General features: G+C 51.8%; 1 protein-coding gene across 1 annotated transcript in view; it reads right to left on the bottom strand.

Moving 5' to 3' along the window:
* LOC127670145 (collagen alpha-1(XIII) chain) overlaps positions 1-23,280 on the bottom strand; it is a 124,048-nt gene extending 100,768 nt beyond the window's left edge. Inside the window, exons 1-2 of the mRNA XM_052164460.1 lie at positions 23,193-23,280; positions 18,569-18,678 (exon numbers count right to left, since the gene is read on the bottom strand). Coding sequence (XP_052020420.1) covers positions 18,569-18,678; positions 23,193-23,280 — 198 coding nt within the window. The remainder of the gene's footprint in view (positions 1-18,568; positions 18,679-23,192) is intronic.
* Positions 23,281-25,413: the final 2,133 nt, after the last annotated feature.

The following is a 25,413-nucleotide window of genomic DNA, read 5'->3' as shown; positions in this document are numbered from 1 at the left end:
TGCAGCACAGAGAGGTGCTTCCTGCTGGGGCCTCAGGCTAGGGAGGGGCAGGCTGGTCCAGCTGCTGACCACCCTGTGAACTGCGTCTCTGAGGAGATGCTGAAACTCTGGAACTGCAAACCCAGCAGGCAGGGAGATAAGCAGGCAGGATGGGCCAGGCTGGGCGAGCCCCGGTTCAAACAGAAAGGACTGACGGGTGTCTCCAGCTCTGGACAGTGGGACACGCTGTGTACGGCCTTCTTGCTTCCTTGGGCCCCCTGACACTTCCAGGCTGGGGTCAAGAGTGTAAAATCCCAAGTGATGGAATCTCGCTTAGGTCTCACGGGTTGTGGAGATTACGGCAGAATTCTGCCGACTCAGTCCAAGGGCAGGCATTGTTCTCAGGCTGAACAGTTTCCGGGCATAACCCCACCCCACCCCACAGGGCAGAGGGGCTGATGGCCACACACAGATGGGGACATCAAGTCAGACAGGGATGGGGGGGTGGGGAGCAGGGGATGGGCTGTGTGACAAAGATGAAAATTAACCAGGGCGGGCTTTGCGGGGTGGACTCAGTCAGCTCAACTCAGCTTTATTTTGATAAGAATCTGGAATCCCAGGGTCTGTGAACTTGAACCTGTCACTCTTGACTGAATCTCCCAGGAGCAGCGGGATCCTCCCGCATGACCTGCGGAGGGCTTCCCAAGGAGAGTGGCTTCCTGCCCCATCCCCCACCTCACCTCGGCTCCTTCCCAGGAAGTCAGCAGTTATGCAAGTCAGGGTCCCCTTTCCGTGACCCACAGGGACAGCCAGTTCTCTGGCAAACACTGTGTGCCGCAAGGCAGACCATATTTCCTCCTCCAGGCTGTGGATTCCGATCTACCGCAATCCCATGATATCAAAAAAAAAATTTTTTTTTTTGTTATTCTCTTATCTTCGTGCAGATGTCAAGCCTTTCCCCCCCCTGCATAGAACTCTTTACTGGGCTGTGAGATCTGTGGTGGCCACAGGCTTTGCTAATCGCTCCAGGAAGAGTTGAAAATTAAGGACGGCACACTCTGGAGCTGGGAGGAGCCAAGCAGGCCCCATACAGAAACGCAAAGGACTCAGTGTAGTGGGACCAGGAGCTGAGAAGTCTAGAGCAAAGTACCAGGGCCTTCTTGCGTCCCAAGATGGACTGGGCCTCACAGCCCCTTAGCTGTAGCCGTTAGCACCCCACCCCCCCCACCCCAATCTCAAAAACACCCAAGAAAGTGAAAACTTAGATCTTACGTGCAAACAAAGTTCTGGTTTCTAGATATTGGGTGCTGAGTCAGCAAAATCTGAAAACCCTTTCGCAACAGAGCCTGGAGACCCATCTGGTCTGCGGGGTGCTAATTCCTCACACATGGTCTCTGTGGCCTTCTCACATCCACTAGCTTTAATTGTACTGACCAGAGTTGCCGGCGTGGAGCGAGTGTGTTGAGCCTGAGTGTGTGAATGGGGAACGGGGGAGGGATGGATGGATGCAGAGTTCTCGGTTTCCACCTCACCTCTGTATCTGTGAAGAATGAGGTGATAAGTGTGTTTGTGTGTGTATGTGTTTGTGTGTGTGTGTGTGTGTGTGTGAGAGAGAGAGAGAGAGAGAGAGAGGGAGAGGGAGAGAGAATGTGTGATGTGCACCCGAAAGCAATGGTTGGCGCTTTCCTTGGCTACCGTAGCACCAGGGCTGCTTCCTTCCGCCTGGCACAGAGAGCCCGAGCAGAAGATGACACTGCCAAGCAAGGCTCTGGCTTGAGGCACAGCAGGACTGTGCAGAGCTGCGATGGAACCGTGAGCGATGGAACCGTGAGCGATCTTCTCCGTGAGGACCTGTGGGGCTGTCCCTTTGTTGCTGGTCCAGGACTGGGAATTGAACTCAGAGGTTCGCAAGCATGCTTGGCCAGTGCTCCACCTCTAGTTCCCTCCCCCCTGCCTTTTCTTTTCTCTCTACTTTTTTTTTTAGGTTGGTCTCACTAAGTTGTCCAGCCTGGCTTTGAACTCAGGCTGGCCTTGAACTTGTAGATTTTCTTCTCTCTCTCTCTCTCTCTCTCTCTCTCTCTCTCTCTCTGTCTCTTTTAAGATTTATTTATTTTATGTATATGAGTACACTGTCACTGTCTTCAGCCACACCAGAAGAGGGCATTGGATCCCATTACAGATGGTTGTGAGCCACCGTGTGGTTGCTAGGACTTGAACTCAGGACCTCTGGAAGAACAGTCAGTGCTCTTAACTGCTGAGCCATCTCTCCAGCCCATAGATTTTCTCAATATTTAGCTTCATTTCTTTTCTTTCTTCTTCTTCTTCTTCTTCTTTGACCCCCGCTCGTGGCTTGGATTGGCTTTGAACTCTCTATATAGCTGAGTTTGACCTTGAACTTCTGATCCTCCTGTCTCTACCTCCTGGATGCTGAATTATAGCTATGTGCCACCAGGTCAGTTATTTGTGACGCTGGGGTTCAAACCCAGGGCTTTGTTCAAGTAGGCGAGCACCTATCCACTGAACTACTTCTCAAGAGAACATAATCTTGACTTTGTCTCTCTGTAATGTGCCCACCAGGCTATAGTCACGGTATATACATGGAACTTTGCTCAGGGAAACCGAAAAAGAAAAACAGCCTTTACTGTGGAGGCTTGAATAGGAATGGCTCCCATAGATTCATGTGTCTGAATGCTTGGCCAACAGGAAATGATGCTATTTGGAGGTGTGGCCTCGTTGGAGTAGGCGTGGCCTTGTTGGAGTAGGCGTGGCCTCGTTGGAGGAAGTGTGTCACTGTGGGGTGGGCTTTGAGGTCTCCTATGCTCAGGCTATCCCCAGCAAGGAATCTAGTCTCTTCCTGGTTGCCTGCAGAGACAGTCTCCTGCTGCCTTCAGATCAAGATGGAGACCGCTTGGCTCCTCCGGCACCATGTCTGCCTGCGTGCTGCCGTGCTTCCCACCGCGATGATAATCAGACTAAGCCTCTGAAACACTAAGCCAGCCCCAATTAAAGGTTGCCTTTTATAACAGTCGCTGTGGTCATGATGTCAGCAATAAAACCCTAACTAGGAAAAAAACTGATGATGCCCCCCTTTCCCCACTCCCACCTACCCAAAATGGCCCCAGCAAACCTTCTGAGCCCCACAGGTAGCCAGGGTGCCAGCTGCTTAGTGTGCTACAGGAGACAGGACTCTTTCCATGATCTGTTTCTGATCTTAGGGATATAACTTAGCAAGTATTTTAACTTACAAATGAAGCACCCAGACATCATAGGAGAAATAGCTCATCCAGAGTCAAAGAAGAAATGGATGACGGGGCTGAGATTATGCCTGAGCCCAGGTGACTGCAAAGATCATCCTTATTCCATGCCAGCACACTGCTCAGATAAACAGAAACTTTTCCTTGTTCACAGACAGGACAGCAGTGCAGTAGTCATTGAGAGGAGTCCAACATTTCATGACAGTCTACTCAGGAATAGCAAATCCTGAGTGCAATCCATTCGAACCTAAAATAGGTCCCATGCAGACATAACCAATCGATTTCATCGACTGCACTTTGGGCAGTCATAACTAATCAACCAGAGCTGCTATACTCCACTAGAGTCAGCACAAATGTTCACAGCTGAAGGTGCAGAAGTTCTTCCCAGAGTCTGGTGGCCAGTACACGTGATTGTCTTTGAACTGAGAGGGGCTTATACTTGTGGGAAAAGAGACAGGGAAATGAATGGACGAGGTGGTGCACCAAGCAAGGGAGGTAAGGGCTGGATGTCGGTGGCACAGTTAGCTGTGTGACCTCGCCATAGCATGTTGGGTGCAGGTCCATCTAAGCTAAAAAGAGCAGAAACTGCATCTTCCATCGGAGCCTGCCTGCTTGCCTTCCTGCCTGCCTTCCTGTTGTTTTCTGACATTTAGTCTTTGTTAAAATGGTTCTTTAAAGACATTAAAGGCATTCTGTGAAACAGTATCACTGCTGCCACTAAGTTTCTGATTTCTCCTGCCCCTAGATGTTCAGGGATACTAAGGAATCGGCTCACTTTTCTTTTTTCCAAGGCAAACACATCTTCACATGCACGCATCTCTCAAGACTACCTAGAAGGCCTGGAGGACAAGGACCTGGATTATACACATAAGACATAAGGACCATGGTATCATAACATCCAGGAGAACAAAGCTACTCTGGTGACTTCCCCTCCTGTCAGACTATGATGAAGAGAAGATGCTGTTCGAAAGGGACAGGTACCTGAGGATAGTAGGGTGTGGTATCATGTGTCAGCTCCTACGAAGGGACTCCCATACCTGACACTCTGCTTTTCTCAGGCACCCCCAGCCCCCAGCTTTGCAGCTGGACTGCTCTGGAACATGGAAGTCTGAGCGCTGTATGCACAGGAAGAGGCTGGGTGGTCTCTGTGAGCTGTCTGCCCTAGGGGCTGGGAAAGCACAATAAACAGGGTGAGCAGCCCCAGCCCTCAACACGGCATCAGTTTGGCAATGGTGACTGCTGTCCATGTTCCCTTAGGCCAAGCAGCTCTCACTGTCCAGGAGCTAGGCCTGACAGGTTGGGGCACAGCCAGTTTAATTTCCCTCCCTATCCTGATGTTTCTAAAATGGGGTAGGTCAGAGGAGGCTATGGTGTTAAGTCAGAGCAGTCTGGGCCAGCTATTGTGTAACAGTTTCCTCTGAGATTGAAACATTCCTTCCTCTGGGAATGGTCCTTAAGCAGGAAGTTAAACAACTCAAATGCGTTTCAGGAAGTCCCTGAAACTGACCAGATTCACTAGGCCCCTCCTTACCAGAATGAAAAGTAAAAGCTGAGAGTCTCTCCCTAGCTAAAGGAAGCTGAGCTGTAAAGAAGACTCCCAAACAAAGCTGCCAAGCCTCTAAGATCAGACCAGCTGCCTGGAAGAAGCAGAAACCAGCTTTAGACCACCCCAGGCACCTAGAAAGGACTTTCCAACCCGCAGAGCTGCCCACAGGCTGTGCCGTGCACTCCAGCTTTCCCTGCTGTCTCTGAGTCATTTCTGCTCCAGGAAGTAACCCCTGGCTCATAGCCTGCAAGTTGCCTCAATAAAACTCACTGGTTCACCAAGTTGGACTCTGCTGGTATCCATACTTTGGTCTATCATTGGTTCCCTATATTGTGTGTGTGTGTGCGTGTGTGTGTGTGCGCGCGTGTGCGTGTGCGTGTGCGTGTGCGTGTGTGTGTGTGTGTGTGTGTGTGTTCTGTCTCCCCAGGGAAAAGGTTTTGTCACATGACACCAGCTGAGGTCATTTAACCTGTCTAATAGCCTAGGCCTACCTAATTTCTCCCTCCCTTCAACAAGGCATTGCAGACAGCAAGCAGCCAGGCTCCCAGCGTCAAGAGGATCACAACCTAGTCCTCTTAACAGTTGGTGACAGTTCAGGAGTCAGCAAACATGAGTCACATCAAGTCAAGTCCTGCCCTGGCTTGACAGGCAGAACTTTCCAAAGGCAACTTTGTCCCAATGGGGCTCACAATTAGAGAGACTCCAAAGGCCCCGTGTTTGACCTGCTCCCTGGAGTAAAGAATGCATCTGTGAGGCGTTACTCCTATGCGGGGGCAGTTTGCACATGCATTCTCAGGTTTCTCATGGGTCCTCAGGAGATGTAGCCAGATTCCCACCCGTCCCACTGGAGACAGAGCAAGACTTCCTGAAACTCTTATTTCGCACAGCTGGGATTCGAACTCAGGGCTTGTTGGCTCAAACACTGCTGTTTGTGGTAGGCACTACCTCAGATCGCATAGTCAGAGCTCCATAGAGCACCATGCTCAGAGTTCGTGGATTACTGCAGATCTGCTTGAAGAAAGGTCGGCATCTTATAGCTGGTCTTGAACCAGGGTATTGTGTAATCTGGGCTGGTCCTAAACTTGCTTTGTGTCTAAGGGTGGCCTTGAACTTCTTATTGTCCAGCCACTGCCTCCTGAGTGCTGGGATTGATGGCGTATATCATGATATCCCGTTTATACAGTGCTAGGGATCAAACCCAGGGCACTGTATGTGGGCAAACACTCTAGGGAAGGTAGAAGCTAAGGTCCAATGGAATAGCCTCCTTCACCTCATTCCACTGAGCCCATCCCAGGTGTAGCCCAGCTATTGGCTACCAGCGGATGCTAATGTGTGTCATAGTTACCACCTGTCAGCCTAATGGGGAGAATGGTGAGTAGACCATCAAGGTGAGACAACCCATCACCTACTTTCCTGACCTCTGACCTCACCCAGGAGCTGTCCCAAGCAGGCACTGGGGTAGAGCTCATGTTGAAAGGAAGCTAAAGGCAGCCAGGCAGTACACCCAGAGCATGGAGCCTGGAAGTCTGTCTGGAGCATTGACATTCCAGCAGATGGGCTCCCTCGGGTATTGCTGCAACCTCCCTGGTGACAGGTTGAGGCATTGTGGGAAGACTGCAGGTGACATCATCCTTGTCACAACAGAAGTTGGCTTCTGAAGAAAGAGGGCTTCTTGGCTACTAGGGTCAGAATGCTGAGCAGATGGGGGCACGGGGGTGGGGTGGGGGGGCATGTCAAGATCAAAAGAAGAAGAAAGGGGGGAGAGAGAGAGAGAGAGAGAGAGAGAGAGAGAGAGAGAGAGAGAGAGAATGTCCTTTACATATCATAAAAATAAATGGAAATGGAATTTTGCTATTAAGAGAGAAGAAAACCACAGCCTTCCCCAAAGACAGGGCAGCAGAGTACTTAGCTGAGCCCTAAACACAGGCCTCCATGACAGGGGAGGGGGGCGTCGTCACATGGAGTGACAGATATGGCATCCTGAGGCTTCCTAAAGACCAGACTGGTGACTGGAGCATCTTGGGAGAGGTAAGCAGGGGATTCCAGGGCGGGGCACTCTGTCTATCTCTAATGGGCCAAGAGAGAAGCTAGGCCTGGGCATGACTTCCATTGGCTTAGGGTCAGGAATCTATATCCCTGTGAGCGCTAGAGTGCATAGACTGTTGAGAGTCCAATCCCTTTTTATTTAATTCACTGACATATTTATGTATTTGTGTGTACACACGAGTGCCTGAATGTAATGGTCAGAGGACAACTTTTGGGGGTCCAGGCTGTCTGAAGCAGAGCGCGTGTGACTTGTCTCAAGCCTCCAACTGTACTTTTCTATTAGCAACCTCGGCCGGCCATACTACCTCCGCAACACCCCCGCTTCCAGGAAATCTCTGGCTGTACCCAGATTTCTTCCCCAGAACCTTCCAGTGTCTGCTCTGCTTTGCTTTGCTGACTCGGTCCTTGACCAGACGACTAAGAGACCCTCTGGTCAGACATAGGTGCCCGGGCACTGAGGAAAGAGAAGCGAGGGCAGAGCCCGGGGTGAAAGGGTTCCAAGCACACAGGGTCCTGAGCTCCTCTGGGCTAGGGTCCAGCCTTCTCGAGAAAGAGCCAGGGTGCCAACCTCCCTTAGAGACCCTGGTGTTGAGAAGCTCTTGAACTCTCTTTAGGTTTCTTGCCTGCCATGTTTTTATCAGTCACAGATGGAAAGAGGAAACTCAGGGAGCAGAGCTTCCTTTCCTGCTACCCAGGAGGGGCCGGGTCCCGCCTCCCAGAGCTCCCGATGCAAGGCTGCAAGGCTTGTCTCCCAGGCTGAGATCCTGCAGAGCCCAGACCTCGACAGAGACCTGTTATTTATTGGGAGGCTTAGGGCCGGGACAAGGACTGAGGCCATGGCGCACCCTTGCCTGGGAGGAAAGAGGAGAGGAAGATCAGAGAGGGCTGGCAGTGTGTGTGTGTGTGTGTGTGTGTGTGTGTGTGTGTGTGTGTGTGTGAAGAAGGAAGAAAACATAACCATATCGGGGTGGGGTAGGGGTGGGGCTGCGGGCTGCCAGGTGCCTGTACCGCGAACATGATGCTTTCAAGGAGGCATCATTTAACAGACCATGTTTCCTGACAGGATTGTGAGCTGTTTTGGAGAGAGGATGGATGGCCCAGAGCAGCAAGTCTGGGCCTGGCTCTTAGGGCTGACCTTAGATACACAAGACACGTCCCAGCCACTTCTGAGCCTCGGGTTTCTCCTTGGTGCAACGGGTCCAAGAATTCCTTTCTCTAAGGGTTTTGGGGGAAATGGGGTCCTGCCCGAGCCTATGCGTGTGCCTTGAATACTGTGAGGTGTTCAGTGGGTGGTGGCAGTTAGGAGGAGGAGGGAGAGGGGTGAGGAGGAGGAGGGGGAAGAGGAGGAGGATAGGAGGAAGGAGGAGAAAGGAGGAGGAGGGAGGAGAAGGGAAGAGGAGGGATGAGAAGGGAGGAGGAGGGAAGAGAAGGGAGGAGAAGAAGGGAGGAGGGAGAAGAGAGGAGGATAAAGGAGGAGGGAGGAGAAGAAGGGAGGAGGGAGAAGGGAGGAGAAGGGAGGAGACGGGAGGAGGAGGGAAGAGGAGGGAGAAGAAGGGAGGAGAAGGGAGGAGGGGTGAGGAGGGAGGAGAAGGGAGGAGGGAGGAGAAGGGAGGAGGGAGGAGAAGGGAGGAGAAGGGAGGAGGGAGGAGAAGGGAGGAGAAGAAGGGAGGAGGGAGAAGGGAGGAGGAGAAAGGAGGAGGAAGAGAGAAGGGAAGGGGAGGGAGGAGAAGGGAGGAGGAGGGAGAAGGTAAGAGGAGGGCGGAGGAGAAAGGAGGAGGGAGGAAAAGAAGGGAGGAGGGGAGGAGGAGCAGGGGAGGGCACAGATCTTGGAGGCAAGGGCACAGAGAAATGGCAGGGGTTAGAAGGAGCATCTGAGCTGGAGAATTTCTGCATGGTCCTCCTGGGTCCGGCCACCTTCAGCATTATCCATGCACCCTGGGGTGGCCCCACCTAAGGATGACTGAGGGTAAAGCGGGGAGCTCTGAACAGTCGAGCTGCTTCCGAGGCCTCTATCCCCCTCCCCCACCCCTCCCTCTCCATCCCCCTCCCCCCCCTCAGTGCCTTCACATTGGGGTCCACTTCACAGAGGAACCTCCTGAGGAAACGTTCTGTGCCCGGGCTCCCTCCCTCTGGGAGTGGGGGTGGGGTGCTGAGGCCTCTCCAGGGACTCCTACTGAGAATTCTGAAAAGCGCCCTGCGTCTTTAAGGAGGCGCCAGTTGGGAGCGCAGAAGGGAGGAAGGTTAAGACGATTAGCGGGTGCTAACAAATTTAGGATGTGGAAGAAGTCTTTTCTTGGCTGTCCATCAAAGGAAGGATTGAATGTCCCTGAGTGTGGAGGGAGCAGAAGGGGAGAGAGAAAGAGAGAGAGAGAGAGAGAGAGAGAGAGAGAGAGAGAGAGAGAGAGAGAGAGAGAGAGAGAGAGAGAGAGAGAGACCTTGCGCAGGCTTGGTGGGGAGGGGGAGGGGGAGGGGAGGGTGCCATCGGACCAGCCAAAGCCTTTCCAGGCACTGGGCATGCAACAAGTGAGGTGTGTAAGTGTGGCCGGCCTGCGGCTGTGGGTCCCAGCACTGGCTGCCCGCATCGGCCTGTGTCGCCGCTCCTCCCCCATGCCCTGTCCCCAGCTCAGGTTCTGTCCAAGCAGCTGGCTGAAAAGTGATCCTGGAGGAAGAGGCCCTTCCTGTTGATTAGGAACCGGGATGCTGTCCCCGAGCCCCCTCCAGGCCCACCAGACCCCTCGTCATTCAGGCTCCAGGGTTGGAGCCACTGGGGTCCTTGTCCCCCAGGACTGGGCCAGCCTGCTCTTCATCGAGGTCTCTCTCTGATCCCGGGAGACCTACACAGCTACCTAGAGAGACCACGTACTGTGCCAAGAGCCGTCCTGCAAGGTTATTTCCGTCAAGGGCTGAAAGGAGGTGGGGTGGAATGGGGGCCGTATCAGGTCCGGGGATGGTTCATTCATCCTGCCTGGAGCTTAGGGAAAACGACAGCACTGTCTCTGAATATGGTGTCCCTGTCCTCAAGTCCCTGTCTAGTAGGAGAAAGAGATGAGAAAGAACAGAGACACACTCGCACTGAATACGACACATACACACATACACACAGCTGTAGCAGCTTTTGGAGCACGATGAACAGAACTGCTCTCCACGATTGGTTGAATGCAGGGTTCAAGGGCCGGGCTTACAATGCACCGGGCCAACCTGGGGGCTGTGCACCTATAACTTTAAGAACAGCGGGTGGGCGGTGGTTTAAGAGCAAAGTGTGGCGTCAGGAACCTGAAGTTGATTGCTGCTTCCTTGGGAGGAGGCAGGAGGAGGCGGGTGGCGGGCTGGCCAAGGAGGCTTGGGAGAGCTTAGTAGTTCCTCAGAGTCCAACACAGGGAGGAGAGCTTGCATGACTGGCTTCGCAGCCTGGAAAGCTTGTCCGGTTTGCCCAGTGGGGATGCTGGAACGGCAGCGACCAGGTGGAGGGGGTGGATGGAGTGGATGAGGGTGGAAGGGGGGGTGGTTGTTAAGGAGGGAGCCACCTCCCTCCTAAAGGACAATAGTAGGGGTTGCTGCAGTGGGGGTAGGAGGAAGTGGGGGGCAGAGCCTGGCAGGGTTGGAGGCAGAGAAAGAGGAAGGAAGGTTTAGGATGTTTCTGAAGATGCCATGCTAGATAACAAGTGATGTCTGACTGTCCTGAGAGTGGGGACATGCAAGGGACTGGTTCAAGAAAAGCGCAATGTATTTTCTCTGCAACCTAGTAATTGTAGCCTCTGGGATCATCCTGATGAGGTCTTGGGGGAAGGGGATGGACAACTAGACCCCGAGATTTAGAATGGAAGGAAGAAAAAATGAGCTCCAAATACAGATCAAGGAGATTGGGACTCAAGTCTACAGATTTCCAGCCTTTAACTATCAGCGTAAGAATATCCAGCTGGGACACACGCCCAGGGGCAAGGGGCATGGCCCTCCTACGCACAGTGCGTCCAGATTTGAGTTTTCACTTTTCTTCATTCTAGTAATCATTTTTTTTAATGCTCATCACAAGTCATCAAATTGATTTCACAAGCCAGAAGGTTGTGACCCAAAACTGAAAAATACTGACCAACATAGAAATGGGGGGGAGGGGGTCCCGAGTTGAGGAAGAAGGGGCAATGGGTTCACTAAGAAGAGGGGGTAAGAGGGAAATGGTGTTCTGCAAACCCTAAGACTTAAGGCCCTGGTGAGAGATACAGAGGCCTGGAAGACACCTGAGGAAGGAGACACGAGAAAGCCCCACAGCGCCGCTCTCCAGCAAATAGCATGCTTTAGAAAGACATACAGATAACTGTGGGATGTCCTGCAGAGGCCCTGAAGCCAGTGGGGTGTAACCTGACTGTCACAAACACCCAGAACTCTCAACTCAGGAAAATCAGCATAAGCAGAGGCCTCAGGGGTCCCCTCAAACATGCAACACAAAGGGAACAAAGTCTCACAGAAGTGTGTGGTCTTATCCAAGGAGACACAGGATTCTCTCTCACCCCATGTCCCCTTCTCCCCTGGCCTGTGAAGACCTGCCATCTTGCCCATCTCACAGTTCAAATCACTTAAGGTCTTGGGACGGAGATGTGCTCCTCTCTCATACTCAGATTGCCTTACTTTGAACAAGACATGTGCCCAGGCTCAAGGGCTTGTCACCTCCACAGAGTTGCATACTATTCACTGAAGACCTACTATGAGCCTACAAGGTGGGGGATTTAGCCTATCGAGGTGGGGGTGGAGACAGCACTCCTTGAATTGAAGGTGTGCTAGTCCTGAAGAACAGAGACGATTGTCACAGTGATTTAGGACACTGGAGCCGGGGGCACTGGGTCTATGGGGATTGACTGAGTGGGCCCAGGGAAGTGGTGGAAATCAGGGATGTTATCTTGGGCTCCAAATGCTGGGAGTGGTGTGAGGACCCAGAGACAGGGAGTGTGTGATAGCTCAGGGGGACCCAAAGCTGCTTCTGCAAACAGCAGGTCCTTCCAACTATCATTCATGACTTCTTCTGTAAACCACAAGCTACAGAAGTCACTCAGGGGCCTGCAGACAGAGCCCAAAGCCTGGCTTACATGGCATGCCTGAGAATCTGGGATACCCCCTGGGGGGAAACCATGAGTATCTCCCACTGGATACCTGCACAGAGACACTGAGGGCAGAGCCTCACCACACTTACACCTAGGCTCTGGACACATGCAGTGTGCTGGCAAGCCTTTGTGTGAAGTGTGAAGTGAGACTGATTCTCCACACCTATCTAGTGTGACTCTTGATGGTTACATTAATGGGTGGCACATACCCATAATTCCAGAGTTAGGGAGACGGAGGCAGGAGGATCTTGAATTCAAGATAGAATTACATAATGTAATTCTATCTCAAAATCAATAAATAGCCACATGTGGATACAGTTCATGGCAATCACAGGTAGGGATATTTTGGTGCAGATGAAGACTCAATGCATCAAGAAACTAGAAAGTCACAAGTCTAAGCGTGTCTAGGTTTGATCTACCCCTCAAGCCCCAGTTCCATTTTTCACCTAGAGCAGGTAGGGAATGAATCGCCAAAACCATCTTCATATAGTGTGAGCAGGCAGTCAGACGCTCTAACCACATGATCGGAACTGGTTCTTTGGACCCCTGTAGAGTCTCATTCTGCTGTGACAGTGGGTGCTAGAGACCACACCTTCCAATGTGGACGTCCCAGGAGCCACTGTTTCTCCCCAAGAGCCTTGGATCCTGGGCTTAGCTGCAGGAGAGCATCAACAGTTGGCTTACTGCATTGCTACAAGGATTTAATTTGGCTGGGTCCTGGCACCAGGTTCCACCCACATGGATCCGAGGCACACTTTTCTGCCCATCACTTCTGCCATGAAGTCCCATCAAGGCACATCTGAATCCTGTCCCACCCTGTGTGGCAGGGCCCAACAAGCATGGTGGGGTGCCTAGCTCTCTGCTTCCAAAGAGGGGCTTCCAAAGGGGGAGTTCCTGAATGCTGGGGTCTTACAATGAGTTCTGGGGGTTGTTTGGACACTGCCTATCCTGAATAGAGAGAGGTTTTTAACCCACGAAGCAGAGCAAAACAGCATTCAAATTCTGCCCCTATCTTCCAGTGCGTGCGTGTGTGTGTGTGTGTGTGTGTGTGTGTGTGTGTGTGTGTGTGCGCGCGCGCACACATCTAGGATATTCAGGTCAGAATGTCCCATGCGCATGGGTAGATCAGCACTTGGGGATGGATAGGTCCTTCAGGGGCAGAGATCCAGTGTAACCGATACAGGGGCCAAGCATCGGGCGTCTTGGGGTCTGGTCCCTGCACTGAACAGAAACTAGTCTCAACTTTCACACCAATGTAGTCAGGTCGTGGCCCTGCTCAGTAGCCCTCAGAGGCCCCCGTTGTTCTTAGAACCAAGCTCCACGTGTTCCAGCTGTTGCGGACTTTCCAAGTTTTATCTAATGTCGCTCTGATCCTACGTTCCCTGCTCCAGCCACTAAACTGCTTTCTTCCTTCCTTCCTTCCTTCCTTCCTTCCTTCCTTCCTTCTTTCTTTCTTTTTAAGGATTTATGTATTTATTTTATGCATATGACTACACCACCATTGCTCTCTTCAGACACACCAGAGGAGGGCATCAGATCTCATTACTGATGGTTCTAAGCCACCATGTGGTTGCTGGGAATTGAATTCAGGACCTCAGGAAGAGCAGTCAGTGCTCCTAACCACTGAGCCATCTACAGCCCAATAAGCCGCTTTCTCATTGTCATTGTCATTACCCTCTTTCCAGCCTCAGGATCTTTGAACATTCTGTTTCTTACTCCCTTTGCCTAGTCAACTCCTATTTCCATCTTAGATCTCTGATGGAGGGCCACTTCCCCAGGGAAGCCTTCCAGGATCTCTCTTGGAGGTGTTTGCTTGGTCTCTGTGTGTGTATGTGTGTTGTTTGCTTGTTTTTCCTTCTTAGCTTCAGCCCACATGTTCTCTCATGGTGCTTGTCGCCCCTGTGATGTCACATTTGCTGGTGCTATGGATGGAGGATCCCCGCTTACTAAGCTAAGTCCTGAGAGGGAAAAGATTAATGTCCTATTCTCTAGAGGTCCCAGGCACCAAGTCAAAGGTGCTCAGTGACATGTGTTGTTGAACGCTCGCATGAAGGAACGAAAGAAAACATGCTACTGGGATTGGGTCAAAGGTAAACCATTCTCTGGTCCTGATAACCTTGATCTTGGAGAGGCTTACACCAGGCTAGGTGCTAAGTAGTCTCCATAACTGTTTGTCACTGTCTAACTGGATGCGTGCTACCTCGGTACAGCTAGGTAAGGCTGTGCTCAGGGACACTCTGGGAGTTTTTAACAGTGAGTGGCATGTGACCTAAAGTTGGGGAAGTGGCTCTGGACTGAGAGGTCGGGGCTGACACCTAAGATATTTCAACTAAGGCCCAATATGAAAAGCAAACAGAGCTTGTAGGCAAAAGCGAAGAAAAGATGTTGCACCTGGAGAATCAGAGAGTGGGTGCAAAGGCCTCCGTGGAGGCCGGTTGTCTTAGTCCTACAATGGGTGGGCTGTAGTCAAGTCAGCAAGATAGGGCTGATGGGGCAGCCATGGCCTGGATTAAAAGCCCTGGTGCCACTGTGGGGTTTCAGCAGAGGGGCGATGGAAGAGAGCTTCCCGGGGCAGTCTGGGTTCTTTCCAGCTCTGGCGCCTGGGGTCTGGGAGCCCAGGCTGGGCTCGGATATGAAGGTTCCCTGCTCACTGCCAACAGAGGCCCCAGGAGACTGATTTTCCTCCTTGACGTCAACTGAAAGGTCACAGAAATCCCAGCTTTCCTCTCAGGGCCACTCCAGGGCCCCTCGATCTGTTCCCTCACAGATGTCTTGTAGGCACTGCATGATGCTCGTAGCCGTGACCACCCCGGGAGTCTCTCGAGGTCCAGAGACACCCGTGAGAAGCAAAGCTTCCTCCAGTTTGTCCTAAACTCACCTCGCTCAAGTTTCAAAGGGGGCCTCATCCTTAGTATCTAGGGGCTGGCTGGAGGAGGAAGGGAAGCCTGCTCTCTCTGCCAGGATGAAGGGGATCTCAGGCCAGCCGGCTCCGGCAGCCCCTCGAGCCCTCCACATAACAAATCCCCCTGGGACTGCAGACAAGCAGCTGGCACGTTCTCCCTGGCCTGATCTTACGCACCTAAACCAGCATGTGCTGATGACCTGGAAGTGAACCAGTGTTCAGCTACTGACTTCTTCCTCCAGCAAAGGATTCCACAGCAGGGAATGCAGCCTTCCAGACCTGGAAGTCACCAGCAATTTCTACCCTGCAGGCTGGTCCTCCACCTTCATATCCAATCAGGGTCCAGTTTCATCCCCGCCCACCCGGAAACCTGTTCCTACAGGTGAGATAGTTTCTCAGCCACGCCCCCTCATGCTCCACCCCCTAGTGCCCCACTTAAACCCCGCCCACTCTGAAGGTTCCAATCTGTCTGTTTTCCTGTTTCACTGCACAGCGGTCTACAAGGCCTGCCAATGCCACCTGAAACCACCCCAAGGCGTTCACCAAACTTCTCCCGCTTCCCTCATCTCCCACCCACGGGACTTTTCTCTCCCCTCTGCTTGTTGTCCACTCCGCCCACGTAAAAGGAACAAGAATCAGAATCAAAGTCTGTGTGTGTCCCCTCTTAAAACCTCACAGGGCTTTCCTGGTTCACGGAAGAGACAGCTCCAAACTCCACAGACCTGAGCCCCACTGACCATGGTAGGGCTGGCCCTACCACCTCTGTGGGCCCCTAGAACCCCTCAACCCCACCATTCATTTCCCCAAACCTTACTTTTCTTCTTCAGACACGCGAAGCTAATTCCTACCTCAGGGTTTTTACGTGCGCTGTTTCTGCTGACTCATGGCTCCCAGATTTCATGCTTGGATCTAGACATATTTTTCTTCACAGTGGCTTACTACACGTCACACTCCTCCCCTCCCCCAGACACTTCTCACAGCCTAAGAACATCTGCTAACTCTCAGGGTAACGGGCTTCCTTGTCTGTTCAAATGCCCCCCTTCTTGTGGATTGCCCTGAACACTGTCCACCATGAATAACATTCGCTCCAAGCCACCCTGCTGGAGTTTCCTCTTTGATCCAGCTGCGAATTTAAATATATACGATGTTTATTGGCCAACTGTAGTCCAACAAAACTAGGGCTGGAAGAGAGGAACACCTTAAAAGGAATCCCCTTGGCTGATATTTCCCCCAGACAGTCAGCGGTATTTTCCTCTGCCCTCCCAACTCCCTCCCTCTCCCCCTTCCATTTAGTTCCCCCTCATCCCCAAGAAAAAAAAATTTCATGTAGCCTAGGCTGATTTTAAAGTCATTATGCAGCTGAGGATGACCTTGGGTTTTGGACCCTCTTGCCTCCGCCTCCCAAGGGCTGGAATTATAAGCATTTGCCAGCACGGTCTGTCTATGCAGTGCTGGGTGATCAAAGCCAGGACTCCATGTATGGACTGCCAGGCCAGCACTCTGCCAATGGTGCTCTAGTCCCAGCCCCTTCTTTCCCGCTTATTTTGTCTGTCTCTCCTGCTAGATTCTGGCGGCTCCAACAGGGAGAGTTGTGCTCCCAAGGCTGGTGTTCGGAACCCGGGTGCCCCACAGTCTCCTCGTAGCCGGTGTTGACAGATCTTTGCCCAGTGACTAAAAGAAGTGTCACCTGCTCCAGGGCTGCTGCTGTGGCCAGAGCTCTCAAAACCCCACAGCTGCCACGCACAGACTACAGGCTATAATTGGCGAGACATTTCCGGTGGACACTGCTCAGAGGCCCCGTGGGGACGGGTTCCTATTAGGCACGGGTCAGGTCTTGTCCGTCACCCTGTAAATAACAGCTGGCCCATTTGCCGCAATCCATTTTAGATCTTTCAAAGGTGCTTAACCCTGGTGAACTCACTCTGCCTCTCGAAGCTACTGGCTGAGGCTGACAGGGCCCCCATTTGACAAATATGAAGAGCTAGTCGCCAGGAACCAGAGGTCACTCGGTGCCGATGAGAGGCCCCATCCATGTGAACACCCTGTTCTGTGGTCAGTGAGCTCTGCACATAGCTGTCTTTACCACAACCAATGGGCAGCTAAGAGGCTCTCCTGCCCAAATAGAATGTTCTGGAAGGTCAGTGTCCCCAGAGCCAAGGTGCTGTCAAAGGCACAGAAAGGCAGCACTGAGATATTAGAGTGAGCTGGGGTTCAGAAGAGCTCAGTGCCATCTACCAGATCACCCATGTTCCAGGCTGGTCCTACCTCCATTTTACAGATGAGAAAGCTGAGATTACCTTACTTATCCATAGTAGGACAACCGTGATAAAGCCCCTCATTTCTTGCCTGGGTTTAGGTTCCTACTGGATCCTATCCAGGCCTGTCTAGCTCTGACAGGGTGTGATGGGAAGGCGGGAAGCTGTAGATCCTGTTGGTTCCAGAGGGTCCCGAGATAGAAAGGAGGCGTCTTCTGCCCAAGAAACTATGGGTGAAGGGGAGACCAGCTCCCAGAGCCTCAGGTCTGTGCACTGGCTGTCTAGAGAACCAGGAGAACCTAAGTCTTCCAAGATCAAGAATGTGCATTAAACCCCAGGGATGTTTGAAGGCTGGCAGAGGCCCTGGGTAATACCCAGCCTCACCCACCCCCCACCCCTGCCCCCAGAAGACTACAAGCGATGAATAGCAAAAAGTGGCCCCAGCCAGAGCTGCCTTAAAATAAAATCTGGTTCCTGGAGCTCCGTTGGTGATATATACTTGCCACACAAGCACAGGTCCTGAGTTTGATCCCCAGAACCCATATAAAAAGCTGGGTGTGGGGACTCCTCAGCCCATTAGTATAGTCAAGGGGCCTCAAGTCTTAGTGAGAGACTCTGTCTCTGAGAAAAAAAAGAAAGGAAAAACCCACACAGTGGACAATACCTGTGAAATGGTACCTTTGCTTTCTTACACACAGACACACAGACACACACACACACACACTCCTGGGTCCCTCCCTAGATGTCTAACCACTTCATTTGCCCTCAGACAACTGCTCCTGGCACCCCGCCCTCCCACAAGGGTGCGAGTAAAGGGAGGAAGGCATCAGAGCCAAGGCCAAATGGTTTCTATCCAGGGACCCCCTTTGCTCCCTGGACCCCAGCAGATGGGACAGAGGACTGGGGGACAGCAGCAGGAGAGGTGGCCAGCTAGGACTTCACTCCTAGTAACAGTTGCTGGGTAGGTGGTAGCTTCTGAGGCCAACTGGCTTCAGGAATGGGATAGTGTCTTTCCCCAAGGTGTCACCCATCAGGAACAACAGATGTCCAAGGAACAGAGGGGCCTGGAACCATTAGCCTGGCTTGGCCCTAGGAACCATCCAGAGCCTGTGGCGCTGGCTGACCCCAGCTACTGAACTGTCTCCATCTTCTTCATCTCATCCTTGCCTTCATGAGACTCTCTGTCTCTGGGCATTTCTGGGACAAGACTTGGTGGAAAGCCTTGGTCAGATTAACACACGTTTCTGTCTCCATCTGGCCACTGGGTGGGAGTCCCTTCCCCTACTTGGCCACCGTTTCCTGTCAATTGTAGATGTGGATGGCATCTGTGAGCTCCGTATTCCATCCCCTGCACTCTGGAGCTGCTTCTAGCCCCATCCTAACCATCTTCGCTCTTCCCTGTTTCTCCCATGCATTTGGGGCTTCCTGTAAGATATCCTCCGATAAAAAGGTCTTTTTATGGTCCTGCCCTGCCTGAGATGACCTCTGATGCCCACCTGGTGTTCACAGCCAAAGTCCACATCTGTGAAGAGGCTCTTGCTCTGTGGGCCCGCCAGAGGGGCTTGGGGGAGGGGGTCCCTTCCTCCATACTGGCCAGAGGGGCTTTCTGGAGCCAGAATGAAGGCAGAATTATCCTGTGATCTCCCCTTTCCTAATGTGAGCTTGGGGAGCCCCCCCCCATGCTTCCCCCACCAAGCTGGGGGAGGAGCTGGCGAGTTACACTGAGTGGGACCAGGCTGGAAGCTGGATTCTTCTAGAGCAGTGACTTTCATCTGTAGGTCATGACCCCTTAAGAGTTGAATGACCCATTCAGAGTGGTGGCCCAAGACCATCAGAAAACACAGATACAGCCGGGCTGTGGTGGCGCACGCCTGTAAATCCCAGCACTCTGGGAGGCAGAGGCAGCCGGATTTCTGAGTTTGAGGCCAGCCTGGTCTACAGAGTGAGTTCCAGGACAGCCAGGGCTATACAGAGAAACCCTGTCTTGAAAAAACAAACAAACCAAAAAAACCACAGATACTTACATTATGATTCATAACAGTAGCAGAATTACAGTTATGAAGTAGCAACAAAAATAATTTTAGGGTTGGGGGGTCACCACAACATGAGGGCCCGTACTGAAGGGTCGCAGTATTAGGAAGGTTGAGAGCAAGCACCGTTCTAGAGTTTGGTGGATCTCTCAAATGCAGTTCTCTTGATCCTATTCTAGCTTGGTGAAGGAGAAACAAAGGCAGGGGTGAGGAGGTATTTCTGGGTACCAAGTCGGGAGGCCTCAGTTAACCAGAAAGGACACAGTTCCCTGGAACACCACCAAGATGTGCAGCTACAAAGTCCTTTTCCATGTCAGGATGCAACTCTGGAGTACACACAGACAGTGTTCTCGCACACACTGGCTCCAGGACATCCAGACCCTCCACTCCTTTCCCCTCCCCTCCATGATGCCAGCTTGTGGTAACTCACATACTATGTAAGGAGCTGGCATCCACTTATACCCACTAAGCACGCTATAGTCTATGCCAGATTAGACTTTCCTCCCTCCCAACTGGGGTTAAAGGTAATCCTCGTGGGATAAAGATTCTAGTGTGAGTCACGACCTCAGGAAGATGGGAGGGGGCAATGAACTGGCAAGGGGCACACTGGCCAGCAGCAGAGGCCACGAGGATGCTGGGACGGTTGAAGGGGGTGGAGCAGCTGAGGTGAGAGGTCAGTGGGGGCTATGGCTGGAAGTGGGGGCTGTGGGGGAAGCTGGGGAGATCTGGGTGCTGTGCCAATGTGCTAGATGCTCCCCGCCTTGAGGTCCCTTTAGCATCACTGTGGGAACCTTCCCTGGGGACCCCTCAGGGGCAGAGCTGGCCATGACCAGCAAGGTGCTCTCCACTGAGTCTTGGCAGGGAGCTGCTTCTGCAACCTGGTGTGAGCGTCATAGCTCTGAGGACAGACGTGGCCCTGGACCCCTGCTTGTGAAAGTAAATGAGTAATGAAGGCCACAGTGAGTGTGGCTGCGGGTCCTCAGCTGACAGGAACCTCTGCTTTGGACCTTTTGTGTCTCCTGGAAGAGAAGGTCTCCAGCCTCAGTGTCTCCAGTCAGCTCCTTATAAGATGTACCCTAGCTGCCTCCCCGACTGCACAGTGAATCTGGGAACCAGCCAGCTGGTGGCTCATGGGAGGCCATCTTTTTTTTTTTTTTTAAAGATTTATTTATTATATGTAAGTACACTGTAGCTGTCTTCAGATGCATCAGAAGAGGGCATCAGATCTCATTACGGATGGTTGTGAGCAACCATGTGGTTGCTGGGATTTGAACTCATGACCTTTAGTGATCTTAACTGCTGAGCCATCTCTCCAGTCCCAGGGCTGACTTCTTATCCTGCACCCCATGACCAGCTCTTCCAGGACCCCCAGCATCTCCACCTCCATCATAGAGGTGCTTGCTGCATCCCCCAACCCCCACCTCCAGCTTGCTCCAAATCCAGCCCCTAACCTTCCTCTCTGGGCTCCCATATTCTATTTCCCCTCCCCTGAGGGCAAAGGGGCTGCCATGCTGCGCTGTGGACCTCAGCCCGGTTCCGAGTTTGGTCATGCAGTTGGGTCATCTCAAAACACGTTAGTTACATGGGCCTCAGTTCTTTCAGCTTTGCAGTGGGTTAAACATAGCCGACATCGCAGGGCAATGAACTAGAATATCATCAATGCTGTGTTTAAAGCAAGAGGTAGGTAGGAAATCATAGTTAAACATATACCACGACAATCATGGCTATCCGGGGTCCCTTGCCCACACCTAACAGGTGACCCACACCCGCCAGTTCTCGTTCTGAAGTAGCCCCTCACCATCTTGTCATCTCTCCCATATGCCAGATCTTCTTCTGGTGGGACCCTCGGAGTCCCTTGTTGGTTTTGAGACAGTCCTATGTAGCTGAGGCTGGTCACAAGCTTCCTATGCAACTCAGGATGACTCCTGCTACCCCACTTCTGCCTCCCAAGTGCTAGGATTGCAGGCATGTACCACCAGGCCCATCTTCCTTCACAGCCCCCTGCTGGCTCCTCTTACTGCTTCTCATTCTTGTTCTTTTTTATACTTACAACTGGGCCATGTTTCATCCCTTCTCCGACACCTCCTCTGGATCCCACTGCCCGCCAAATGACAGCCATGTCCCATGATGGTGTCCCATTCCCTCCACAGCCTCCGACATCTAATGCATCTGTGTGGTTCCTAGCCACATGTTCCACCACTATGTGGCACCCAGCCCTACATCACTGCAATCTTCCTTGTCTTTCAAGGCTCGCTTCAACTGCTGCCTCTTCCTCCAAGCTTTTCCTGATCCCCTTGCAAGAGTAATCACTCTTGGGGCTGGAGAGACAGCTCAGCAGTCATTGGCTGCTCTTCCATAGAAGCTAGGTTTGATTCCCGGGGCACCCATATGGCAGCTCACAGACAGCTTTTACTCCAGCTCCAAGGCATCCAATGCCTTCTTCTGCCCTCTGTAGGCAGGGGCCAGGCATACACACACACACACACACACACATATATATACACACACACACACATACACACACACACACACACACACACACACACACGATATGCAAAAGTACAGACAAAACACCTATACACACTTAAAAGGGCAAAGCTCTGCCTCTGATTAGTACATTCCAAGCCCTGTTGAGCACGAGGAGGACTGAGTGTCTGCTACCCTGCAGCTCCGAGCGCATCCTGGATCCACTCTGCATCCACAGGCAGGCCTGGGTAATCTGCCAGTGCTGCTCACAGGCAGCTTAGAGCTCCAGGAGAACCCAGCCAGGCCAAGTCCAGCCATGTGGCCTTGGTGTGTCCTGATGAGTTTGGATGAGTTGGTAACAGGAGGGAACTCACACTGCATTGGCCATAATGTCTGCCTTCACACCGCAGGGTCTAAGAAGGCTTCCCGCAGGTAAATGGGTGATAGATACCTGTGGACTTCTGACGGGTGCAGGCCCTTCCTTTGTGGTGGGCAAAATGGCTTTTCTGTTCTCCAGGTGTTCCCCCACTGACCTCTCCAGGTCAACAAACAAGGAGATTCACCTGGGAGTCCACCCACAGCGAGCTATCCAACTGTCCCCTGTGACTCTCATATGTTCCAAGACAAAGGAGTTTCAACAAAGACACCATCACACCCATCCAACAAATTGCTGTCAAGAACTTGACCCATGACCTCTGAGTGCACTGTGGGGCTTCAGGAAGATGGCCAGGAGATGGTCTCTGAGGAAACCCTGTCATCCAGAGTTATGGCCATGCTGTAGCTGGAGGGTAAAGGAAGGAGGGGGTCTGCCAGGTGGCGGGTGGCGGGTGGCTGTGGCGGCAGCACTTGGGAGGCAGAGGCAGGCGGATTTCTGAGTTCGAGGCCAGCCTGGTCTACAGAGTGAGTTCCAGGACAGCCAGGGCTACACAGAGAAACCCTGTCTCAAAAGAAAACTAAAACAAAACAAAAAAAAAAAAGAAGGAGGGGGTCTTCCTCCATAAGCCAGGACCCCAAAGCCTGAGCCTAGCTAGTTAGCATCAATGAACTCCAATGGAGGGACCGAATGGCCCCCTTACTCATGCTAACCCTGACTTAGCACAGGATCCTTTCTTCATTTCCCATAGCAACCCACAGTCTGCTTTCTACCAACAGCTGGGATGTAGCCGAGCCTCCTCTCTCTGATACTGCCCAGGTGCACAGCACAGCTGGTCAGGAATTGTCAGAGAATATTAATATGTAAAAGATGGAAGCTCAGGGAGGAACTAGATTTTACAGGATTGGAGAGCTGGGACTCATGGATCTGAGACTTCAACAAGGGCTCCTCACGCCACGACAAATGCCGCCATCCCATCCCGGAGAGCAGCAGGCATCTTGAGTGTTTTAGTGTTCTGATGGCATCTCCGAAATGATCTGGCCTCCAAAGGGGCAGACAGGGAGAAAGGAGCGAGCTGGCAGCCACTCGGGCAGCCTAGATCCAATCTTTCCTCTTAATTCTGTAATAAAGGTAACCTTGCCTCACAGGACGCCCTGTGGCTGGATGCAATTGGACAAAGGGCGTATCCTCTCCTTGTGACTCTGTGTCACCAGAAGTGTGTCTTTGCACCCCTATCACCATCATCCTCACCATCATGATAGTCATCATCATTATCATCGTCGTCATCATCATCATCATCATCTTCAACACTCCCAACATTGTTGAAACCAACAACCATTTAGAGTCCAGTATGTGTCAGGCTCCATGTTGACCTTGGCAAGCCCAAAGTTCTGCACTATCTTGATCTCCCATTTTCGTGATGTCTAGAGATGACTCACTCTCAGCCCCAGGACTAAGAGGGATCATAACTGAGATTCTGAGATTGGAATGCGGGGTGTTGGAGGTATGAGCTCTCTCCCCCATTGCTACCCATTACCACTGCTAGGAAAGCAACAGACAGTACAGCACTCGCAGGACCATCCTCCCGTATGATGGGCCAGTCAGAGACATCGAAGCAGGCCCTTGCACTCGTGGGCTACAGGTAGGTCTCAGCATCTCCATCTCACGACGACGATAGAGACTGATGCTCAGAGACACCAAGGACCATGCTGCACTGGAAGACTGACTGGCTGTTTCCTGGCATGGGCTCAAAGCACTGATGAAAGGCACTATAAGAAGTCAGGCGGCAGAGGCACCAGCCGTACTTGGAGGATGGTTACAGAATAGGTAAGGTATCTCAGAGGTGGTGATCCTGAGCAGAAGAAGATGGGCGGGACAGGAGGGAGGCCATGTTGCAGTCTCCTGAACCCAGGCCGGATCTGTCCCCTGGAGTTAAGTGTCAAAGTCCCAAGATGACAGACACACACACCATGCTTGTTAGAGGATCCCAAAGGAGTATTTATTAATAATATTCACTAATCCAGTAATATTCTGTAATCAACCCCATAGTTAATCACTGCTTTATCTTGAAATATTTCAGCTAGCCAAAGAGGCTTAAACATCAATTCAGGGAAGTGCTGACACCGGCTACAAAGTGACTAAACCTTGAAAATGTTATATCAAATCCACAGCTGTAGGAGGGAGGCTCAGGTGAGGAAGGCTGAGGGAGGGGAGGGAAATGACCAGGACTGAGCAAAAAGGTTTCTTTTCCTGGTGATAATAATGTCCTAAAATTGGTTGCATGGATAAAGACACAACTTGGCAATTATACTAAAAAAAAAAAAAAAAAAAAAAAAAAAAGTTGAATTGTACAATTTTTTTTTTTTTTTTTTTTTTTTTGGTTTTTTTGGATTTGGTTTTTCGAGACAGGGTTTCTCTGTATAGCCCTGGCTGTCCTGGAACTCACTCTGTAGACCAGGCTGGCCTCGAACTCAGAAATCTGCCTGCCTCTGCCTCTCAGAGTGCTGGGATTACAGGCGTGCGCCACCACCGCCCGGCTGAATTGTACAATTTAAATAGAGAAAATAGTGAACGTGGTTGCTACAAACTTAGGTAACAGCTCTGGCATATTTAGCACCCAGCTAAATAGTCGTCTAAACACTGAGCACCTGGGGTCTTCAGTCTCCACCGTGTCCCCCCTTACCCAGAGTCCGAGGCTTATCATGACACACATTTAGCTATTTATCATTTTGTTTTTTTGAGACTGGGTCTCCCCAAGTTGTACAGGCCAGCTTTAAAATCACTCTGTGACCCAGAAGGTCCTAATATGTAATTCTCCTGCCTCAGCCTTTCATTTGCTGGGATTACAGGCATTAAACTGTAATGCACAGTGTTGCATTTCACAACACTGGGTTACGTGAAATATTTACACATTTATGACATACACCTATGCACACTGCAGTTTCTGACTTTGTATAAATACTCAGTATTGTAACCCCCGCACCCGCCATTGATTTTCTATTGCATCATAAGACCCACCTCTGGAACGGATCGGATCTAGGTCCAGTTGACTCATGTTCCCTATAGATGGTATCTCTTTGATGCCAGTGTTGTAATGCTCTGTGACATCTCTGGACACTCTCTTGTCAGATCATAGCCGCAGCGGGCACGGCTTTCCTCTAGCTAGCCTTTCCTCTCGCACGCATGCGCACTTTGCTCTGCATGGACTTGGTAGAGCGCACCTTTCAATGCACATGCGTGCTTCTCCAGGCCGTGTCGAGGAGGAGAGCTACTCTGCCGGGCAAGCCTTCCCTTCACCAAACGCGGACAAGTTAGGGTTCACTATCATCCGTTCTTCACACACACACACACACACACACACACACACACACACATGTGCCAAAGTCTAGACACAGAAAGCTATCAGAGTCCTTCAGGTTCTGGAGCAAGCTTTCTGGGCTTTTTTTTCCCCCTTAGAACTTTCTATTTCCTT

Source organism: Apodemus sylvaticus, chromosome 19, assembly GCF_947179515.1.
Source record: "Apodemus sylvaticus chromosome 19, mApoSyl1.1, whole genome shotgun sequence".
Lineage (NCBI taxonomy): Eukaryota > Metazoa > Chordata > Mammalia > Rodentia > Muridae > Apodemus > Apodemus sylvaticus.
Note: the sequence above shows the minus strand (reverse complement) of the source record. Positions and strands in the feature narration are given on the sequence as shown.